This window comes from Mastomys coucha, unplaced genomic scaffold, assembly GCF_008632895.1.
Source record: "Mastomys coucha isolate ucsf_1 unplaced genomic scaffold, UCSF_Mcou_1 pScaffold21, whole genome shotgun sequence".
NCBI lineage: Eukaryota > Metazoa > Chordata > Mammalia > Rodentia > Muridae > Mastomys > Mastomys coucha.
Genome location: NW_022196904.1, coordinates 109,830,071 through 109,839,134, shown reverse-complemented (window position 1 = coordinate 109,839,134; position 9,064 = coordinate 109,830,071). Strand labels below are relative to the sequence as shown.

The 9,064-nt window shown below is 45.0% G+C and overlaps 1 protein-coding gene across 1 annotated transcript in view; it reads right to left on the bottom strand.

Annotated features, from left to right (window-relative positions):
- Vwa3a (von Willebrand factor A domain containing 3A) overlaps positions 1-9,064 on the bottom strand; it is a 133,669-nt gene that overhangs the window by 11,323 nt on the left and 113,282 nt on the right. Inside the window, exons 21-26 of the mRNA XM_031388141.1 lie at positions 8,219-8,289; positions 5,152-5,301; positions 3,554-3,644; positions 2,829-2,936; positions 1,885-1,982; positions 974-1,111 (exon numbers count right to left, since the gene is read on the bottom strand). Coding sequence (XP_031244001.1) covers positions 974-1,111; positions 1,885-1,982; positions 2,829-2,936; positions 3,554-3,644; positions 5,152-5,301; positions 8,219-8,289 — 656 coding nt within the window. The remainder of the gene's footprint in view (positions 1-973; positions 1,112-1,884; positions 1,983-2,828; positions 2,937-3,553; positions 3,645-5,151; positions 5,302-8,218; positions 8,290-9,064) is intronic.

Sequence of the window (9,064 nt, the reverse complement as noted above, 5' to 3'; positions counted from 1 at the left end):
GGCAGATGTCATACAGACCCTACAAGAACACAAATGCCAGCCGAGACTACTATACCCAGCAAAACTCTTAATTATCGTAGATGGAGAAAACAAAATATAGTTAATATATTTGGAGTTATATTGGGAAAAATGTATTTCCACTATTGCTGTAGATGAGCATTTACATAAGACTGTTAAATTGATTGTTGTTTTATATCAAACAACTTTTATAATATTTATTTTTATTGTTATAATATTTTATAAATTTTAAGGAATATAACAAAAAAGATATTGTAGGTATTGAAGGGGGGTCTCTGGGAGGAGTTGGGGTACAAAGGGAAAACAAGAATGTGATTTAATTCTAGTTACTTAAAATATGTTTTTAAATGTTAACAAATTCAGATAAATTGAAATCATGTAACTTTTCTCATCATAATGCAATAAAAGTTAAAAACAAAACAAAACGAAAAAGCAACAACAACAAAAAAAACATTTTAAAAGCCCATGCCATTCCTATTCAGCTCTCTGCCTCATGCCTGCAGATCAAGATGTAAACTCCCAGCTATCATTCTACTGCCTGCCTGCTTGCTGCCATGCTTCTCACTACAACAGTCATGGACTCTAACCCTCTGAAACTGTAAGTCCCAAATAGACTTTTTCCCCTCAAAGTGGCCTTGGTTATAGTTTCTCATCACATTGATAGAAAAGAGACAGGTACCTATACTTTGGAGTGACTACTTCAGCATGGCCTGAGAGCTTAACACCTGCTTCTAGGCCTTACCATCTACTCCAGAGTGTGGTCTCAGACCCTGGGGAATTGGCTTTTTTTTCTATCAGAATTCTATAATTTCCATCAACTGAGGAAAGTCCTGCTTCAGGGAGTGAGGCTATCCAAGCAGGAATGGAAGTCAGTGTCACCTGATGTTCTCTGCCACTAGCAGCTGACAAAAGGTAAGGAAGGAATGGGAATGAAGAACACCACATTGTGACTTACATTGATCTCTATACTGGGGAAGAGAGTGCAGTGTTCAGCCAGTGCCGGCCCTTGTACTGACTTTTGATATCTACATTTGGGACCAAGGCATTTGGAGAGCTCCAGTCTCAGTCTCTTCAGCCTGCAAGTGGCTGTCCACTGTAGAATAAAATACTGTCAGGCCTAAATGAGTGATTTGTTTTCATTTTATTTATTTTTTGATCTTTTTTCTTTCTTTCTCTTTTTCTCTCCCCCTTCCTTCCCTTTCTTCCTTTCTTCCTTCCTTCCTTCCTTCCTTTCTTTCTTTTTTTCTTTCTTTCTTCTTCCCTCCCTCCCTCCCTCCCTCCTTTCCTCCCTCCCTCTCTCTCTCTTTCTTTTGGAGACAGACAGGGTCTATGTTGCCCACCCTGGTTGTCATGGAACTTGCCGTGTAGACCAGGCTGGCTTTGAACTCACAGAGATCCTGTCTCTCTCTCCTCTGTGCTGGGATTAAAAGTGTACACCACTGGGCCCAGCTTTTTTTCATTTTACACAGTGAGACTGAATGTCGTTATGTGGCTTCCCAAGGCAACCCAGTTAGGAGGTAAGCAGACTCTTCTTTTTTTGTTTGTTTGTGTTTTTTTTGTTTGTTTGTTTTTCGAGACAGGGTTTCTCTGCGTAACCCTGGCTGTCCTGGAACTCACTCTGTAGACCAGGCTGGCCTCGAACTCAGAAATCCACCTGCCTCTGCCTCCCAAGTGCTGGGATTAAAGGCGTGCGCCACTACTCTCTGGTGCAGACTCTTCTGAACTTAGTGTTATTACCCCTTATGCCACAGTAAGCAGGCATTCTCAGCACATTTGCCCTCTCTTCCAAGTATGCCCACCCTCCTGGAAGATATGGTTGGTAGAAGAGATTACTAAGAGCACATGCTGATATGCACAAGTGAATACCTCTTGACTTGAGCAAACAGTGTCCTTCCCAGGCAGCTCAATGGAAGAGTTAATCCTTCTAACAGATTTTCCTTCAGTGTATCTCTTGTACACAGAGCCTAGGAGAAATGCCACTGTGTTAACATGGATTTGTCTCTCCCTTTCCCCCTTTCTCATGTCAATTTCCCTGCAAGTCAAATTATTTCAGTCTAATTTGCTGAAGATGTAGAAGGAAAATTATGAGGGTGGGGTGGGCTGCTCAGGGTTCCCTTTCTCCGTTTAGCAAGGAGTCCAGCTAGGATGGGTACTATGGTGGCTAATCTCCATCATCAAATCGACTGGAATTAGAAGACATGCCCCTGCAGGTATCTTTGAGGGAACTTCCAGAGAGGTTTGAGGAGGGAAGACCCACTCTGAACCGGCTGACACCACTGCTGAGGTTCTGGATGACATAAAGGAAATGGGGAGAAGAGAAACACCAGCCTTCCTTTTTCTCTGCCTCCTAATTGTGGGCCCAGTCTTGTGTCTTTGCTACCAGACAGCTTCTCCCTCTACTTCCCCACCAGGGTGGACTAGATCTCATCAAATCAAGAGCCCAGATAAACCCTTTCTTTAGTTGCTTTTGCTTGTATTTTGTTACACAGAGAAGAAAACCAAGTAACACAGGTACCAGATAGCAGGCCTAGGGAAGGAAATCTTTATTCCTCTCTTCATTGTCCTCAGGGCTCAGGAAACTGCCTCTCTTCTAGGAGGCACCAGTGTTTCTAAGGGCAGTTGAGACTCCACTTTCAGTTTTCTCATTCTGCGCCAACAGCAAGAAGCTGCATGGTCATTTCTCTGGCTGGGAGAACTTTAAGGATGGGCCTGTTCCAGAGGCAGAGGCCTTGGGGTAGCTGGAGAGGGCTACTACCCTCACCAGGTTGCCCAGGGCCAGGAGCTGTTCACACACGTTGGCTTTAGCTTACCCACATTATTCCCAGACTCTGTGTAGAACAGAAGGAGCCTTGGTTTTGCTCTGGGGTTGGCTTTCGTCCTCTGTCCCACCATTTCTTCTTTCCCAGGTTGGGCTGCAGCTGGAAGACATCTGAGTTGTTGGTTGGGCAATTCTGTAGGTCCCATTGATGAAGCTATGCTGCTTGGCTACCTCAATTTCAGCTAAGATCCACCCTAGACATTGGGAATCTCAGGTTCCTGGCTCCCATCTCAGGTTCCTTGGCCTTGTCTGGACCAGTGATAGCTGGAGCTACTGTCACTAAATCCTGATGTTTCCTGGACACAGTGTTTAAGTGCTTGGTGTCCCTTGTACAGCTTCCTTATAGTCCCCCAGCTTACAGGTGAGCTAATAGCTAATAAGGATCAGAGTGAAGGTTCCTGGGCTCACTGCCACCAACCACACTGCTATAAATCCTTTTCTTCAAAATGAAGACTCATAGCCCCAGGTTTATGAAGGGAGTACCTTCATAAAAGATAGCTATGGCTTCTCTTGATGAACCCCTTTGGGCCTGAACTCAGTAACTTCAGCAAATAGGGAACTGGCTGTAGAGAGCGGATGGCTACAGGCTTTATGAGAAGCATCTTGGCTGAGGGGCAGGCACCCAGTCCATCTCACTATCATGTAGGTGATCACTTTCAATATTAACTCACACCTCAGCTGACTCTCTACCCCTGCCTGTCCACTGCCACACCTTACCTGGAGAGACCCTTGTTTCACCATTGAGGGGGTGACACTTCAGAGCTTTCAGCTGGGAGCTTGTCTCTCCATCCAGGCCATCTTTAATGGTCTAGAAAACAGGCCATCTTACCCATCAGAGGCCTGCTGCCTCAGGTAGGAAGTTCCCTAGTCACCGTGGCCCCAACCTGCCAATCAACAACATTCACAGGGAGGGACCTAAGGGAGTTAGTACTTCAGGCACGTTTGGCCTACCTTCTGCAGCAGATTTCACAGGGGACTCCGGGTTTGGGAGAGAAAAGGTGTATGACTGTGTGCATTCATGAGTATATTATGAAAGCACAATGGAGAGCCACTGTTTATTTGCCAGAATATTCTTTGCTAGTTTCCTGCTTCTGTTTCTACTGGACTAGAATTTCTGGACCTCCAGTATGACAAACAACCATTTAGGTAACTTCTATGCTGTATTTTTGTTGTTGTTTTAAGACAGAGTCTTACTATGCAGCTTTGGCTGGCCTTGAGCTCGATGTGTTGACTAGTCTGGCCTTGAACTCATGGAGGTCCACCTGCCTCTGCTTCCCAAGTGTTGGGATTAAAGGCATGTACCACTCTGCCTGACATTTCTATATCCTCTTGGGCCCCTCAGTAAGGAATTCTTTCCTTACTAGGCACAAGTAGAATGTAGTAATAGTTTAATAAAGTCACCCGAGGTACCAGGCCAGCAACAGGACCCTTTTGTGATCTGTGGTGGAAAGGGCATAGATGTTATCACTGCAGGAAATGCCTAGCCTATCAGGAGGGCCCAATGGAAGCCATGCTGTAGCCTAGTCCTTCTCATATTGAACCACTGAAGGTCCTAGAGGAAGGCCCTGAGATTCTTAGGTTCTCCCAGAGTCCCACTCTGGGAGATATTAAGAGGGGTAGGGATGAGTCTGGGCTATTGGACTTCTTCGAGTGAATCCAGGAAAAGCCTTGGAAATGCAGCCCCATGAGTAAGCTACACATCCTGGGATAGACTTCCCCATTTTGAAATGTGTCATGTTCACAAGTGGCTCATTCAGCAATCTGCTGAACAGCCCTCAGGTTCACTGACTGTTTTGCTCACAGTGTTGTCTCATGAAGGTCATCCCCCTAGAAGGCCCCTCACCACTTAGTAAGGAGTATTTTATGCAGGCCTGTTTGATGGTTGTGACTGAAGATATTCCCCAGCAGGCTTCGGTGGAATATGAGAATCCCATCATTGCCCCCGGCTAAGCTTGGTCTCCAGGAACAAATCCTACTAGTGACCTTACTCCTTCCCTACACTACAAATCCTTCAGGTCAAGCTACCATATGCAGAGGAGGTGAGTGTATTTCCATGGAGACCCTAGGACTAGGCTAGGAAGAGAAGCTGAGATAGGCATAACCAAAGGCACAGGAGAGTGGGAGAACATAGGTGCCCCCTTTAAACTAAGAGGCAGGTGCTCTTTTCAGTGGCTCCCATGGAACATCCCTCCACGAATTTCTGCCCCTACCAGTATTAGCCCTGGGGCCTGGCTCAATCCTTTTGAGATCTAGGAAAGACAAGGAGACAAACTGGAAAAAAATCCTCTGTGTGTTATTAGGGAAGGGTGTCAAACCATTCTGGCCACCGAGGGGGCTGTGGGCTTGGGAGGATAGAGTTTCTTGGCTTGACTTTGCTGCGGAGTCCTTGGCTTGTCTTTCTCAAGGGCTCCACTTTCCGGTTCTTTTCCTGAATGGTTTTTCAGGGAGGCCACAAGGAAGGCACACTGCAATGAGAATTGCGTGGTTAGAGCCCACTGGCAACTGTAGGTAGATAGATACTCATGAGCAGCAGGACAGAAGCCTTTTGATGCTTCTTTCTGCCCAGAGAATACAGTTTGGGACTAAGAGTTCTGTGGGTTAATCTTATGGAGAATAAGGACCTCTTTATTGTACTGGAAACTGGGAAAATTAATGTTCGGAGTTTCAAGCCCTCAGGCCAACAAGACATGATACCACTTTATACCAAGTTTCTACATGAAATACAAGCTCATGCATGGTCCTCTGTACTTCTTTGAGAGTTTCTGGAGATTATAGGAAGAGGGGTTTTGCTGGAAGGAGGAGGCAGATCCTTGGGAACTGGACTGGACCTCTGTCTGCTCTCCCCTCTCTGCTTCCTGCCTGTCACAAAATCAGTTGGTTGGTTCCAGACACATCTACCACCATGATGCTCAGCTTTACCTACATCCCCACCATAATGCTCAGCCTCACCTACATCCCTACCAGGATGCTCCGACTTACCTCGGGTCAACAGTCAAGGAACTAGCTATGAGCTGAAATCTCTGAGGCTGGGAGCTAAGATAATTTCTTCTTCCCTTATCTTGGTTTTTCTAAAATATTTGTCACATTGATAAAGAAGCCAAGATAGTGCTTAACTGATAGGGAAACCAAAACTCCGTTCAAGGTTCTTACCCAAGGCCACACTACTTATTAATGGAAGAGCTTCAAGTCAACTCCAGGTGCCTGGGCAAGCTAGCATGTAAAACCCATGTTCAGCCACACAGTCAGCTCACCATATTCCAGTACCAACACAGATACTGGCAGAATTGCAGTGGAATGCTTATTCTTTTTGTCTAATAGTTTCTCAGCTTCCCAAAAGCTATTCTACTATTTCACACTTAGAGCACCAGAGAACACTTTTGAACATAAGCACATATCCAACAAAAGAAGGTGGGGTTAGGGTATTATTGTCCACTAATATCTTATAAGTGTGTTAGGGGTGAGAATATGATGGTTTGCATTTAAGAGCCAGAGATTTGCAGACCCCAGATGAGCTAAGGCATGCTTGGGGAGCCACCAGTCCACTGACCCAGCAGCCACAGAGGAACAGAACACACCCAAGTATGGCTCTAGTCCTCTGTGGAGATAAGTCAGTCTATGAAATAGCAGGAACTAACGTTTCAGGCAGGGTGAGACCTTCACAGATCCTTCCCTTGGCTTGACCAAGGGGGCCCTATAACTTCCTTGTCTATCCCAGGCTAGAACTGCTTCAGATCTCTATCTCTACCCCTTATCTTCTCCCGTCTGCCTTCAGGCCATCCTCATTTTTCAATCTCCACAGGCAAGCTCACCTTTCTCTCAGCCTCACCCTCTGCACCCATCACAGCCTTCCTACATTCTCTTTTGGTTGTCAATGACACTATTGTCTACCAGTTGCCCCAGAAAAGACCTTGGAGACTTCTTTCTGTTGCTTCCTGTCCTTCACCCTGTAGGCTCCATCAGGTGTAAATCTGTATTTCATCTTTAAATGTTCACCTGATCGTTCCCCTGATTCTCATTGCTCCTAGCATGATGGTTCCTTCCCATCTTTCTAATTTCACCTAGACTACTCAAAATCTCATTTGGAGAAGTAGTTTTTAAATTATATTTCTTTCTTTCTTTCTTTCTTTCTTTTTTCTTTTTTTTTTTTTTTTTTTTTTTTTTTTTTTTTTTTTTTTTTTTGGTTGTTGTTATTGTTGTTTTGTTGATTTTGGTTTTTTTCAAGACAGGGTTTTGCTATGTAGCCCTGGCTGTCCTAAAACTTGCTGTGAGAACCAGACTGGCCTCGAACTCAGAGATCTGCCTGCCTCTACTTTCCGAATGTAAGGATTAAAGTTGTGGGCAATCACCACTGGGCTTTTAAAATGAATTCTGAGTAACAAAGGGCAAGCCATGGATGACCTAGGAAGGAATAGCAGGCAGAGAACAGAGGAGGTGCAAAGACTGAGATTAGGAAGCGGCTGGATGTGTTGAAGGAACTCAACCAAGGCCAGAATCTACAGCATATAGGTCAAAATCCAGTGACAGACAGGAAACCCCCATGTTCCATCTGAAGCCTTGGCTGTAAGTGGATCTAGACACAGAGAGGGAAGCTGGTGTGGGCTGATTTGTGAGGTCACTAATTGCATAGTGACCTCCTGATGACTGCAAATGTGACCTTACTTAAAAATAATGTCTTTGCAGCTGAAGTGGAAATGGAAGTCAGGATGAGGTCATATTGGATGAGGATGGACCTTTCAATTTAATACAGCTAGAGTTCTTGTGAGAAAGTAAAGACCAACACACAGATGACAGACAGCCATGTGCAGTTGGAGGTATATGTTAGACCATGTTCATATAGCTGAGGAATGCCCACGGATAGTCATAAACCAAACTTTGGAGTTATCTTCTTGACCAGGCCTCCACTTTGGCCATCTCAGCCTAGTTTTAGCAAAGACTGGTGCTAAGTAAGTTCAGCAAAAGTCACTCTCCCCTTGATATCCATTCAGAATTGCTCCTCCTTGAGGTCTAGGTCATGGGTCTGCCTTTAACAAGAGCCTCTGCACCCTTGCTGCCTAATCAACTTTCCTGTACTGATTTTCCATCCATTGACTGCTCATTTGGTACATATTCCTAGCTCTTTCTGTGGTGTCTGTGTTTGTGTTTGAATTCTCTCCTACTACAGTAGTCTTAGAAATCTTCCATGCCATTTATAATAAGCATCCAACACGATTTTGCTTTTTCCCAACTCTAAAGGGATGCAATAATGAAGGGTTCTATTCATAGACTACTGAAGGAACACAGCTCTGGGAGCACAGAAGTATAAATGCCTTTTTGATTCAAAGTACTCTGTTGCAACAGCCATGGCAAGAACTGTACATGTTTAAACCCAAGCCCAAGGCATACCTTTTGGGAGTAGTTGAGGGCTTTTTCTATCTCAGATACGATGGCGCTGATATCATCACTCTCATAAATACCTGGGAACAAAGTATATCTTGAGTATTAGTGGGAGGGTGTGGTCTGGGCAAGTGTCAATTCCTTTACTCTATGCAGGCCATGTGGAAGTGACAAGCCCAAGAGGCAAGATGGGACCACAGTGGACTGAACTGACCAGCCTCAACCTTTTATCATCCAGTGGTATGTTGTCACCAAGAGTGTAACTAGCCACAGGACTGTGTCCTGGGACTCATGGGGAGGGGAAGTTCATGACAAAGATTCTTGCTACAATGTGGGATGGGAAGACCCACATTGTAACTATTTATGGTGGCTAATACCGGCAGTGAACATATCAATGTCACTCTTGAGTGGGACTCTGGTATCTGGCAAGTACCCTGGGCATTGATGCTGTCCTGCCTGGGTTCAGCTTCTATCCTTTAGGCTGTGCCTCAGCTACTCAACTGCTAAACAGGGCAGATCTACTTCACAATCATGGTGTTATGGTGAGGCTCAAGTTATAGTGTATGTAAAATGCTTAAGCTGTGTCTGGCAGCTCATAGCTGGCAACTCATAGCTGTTCTGTGTCTGCTATTATTAGTGATCATCACCAGGAATGTAAATTAATACATCCAGCAAGATCATAGCCTGAAAGATTTGAAAAGTTCTCTAGAACTTGCACCCAAGTGATGCCATGAGCTTTGGTCACAGGCATGCCCTGCCTCTGGAAGTTACTGCATCTGTGAGTCACAGAGAGAGGAGAGGAGAGGAGAGGAGAGAGAGAGAGAGAGAGAGAGAGAGAGAGAGAGAGAGAGAGAG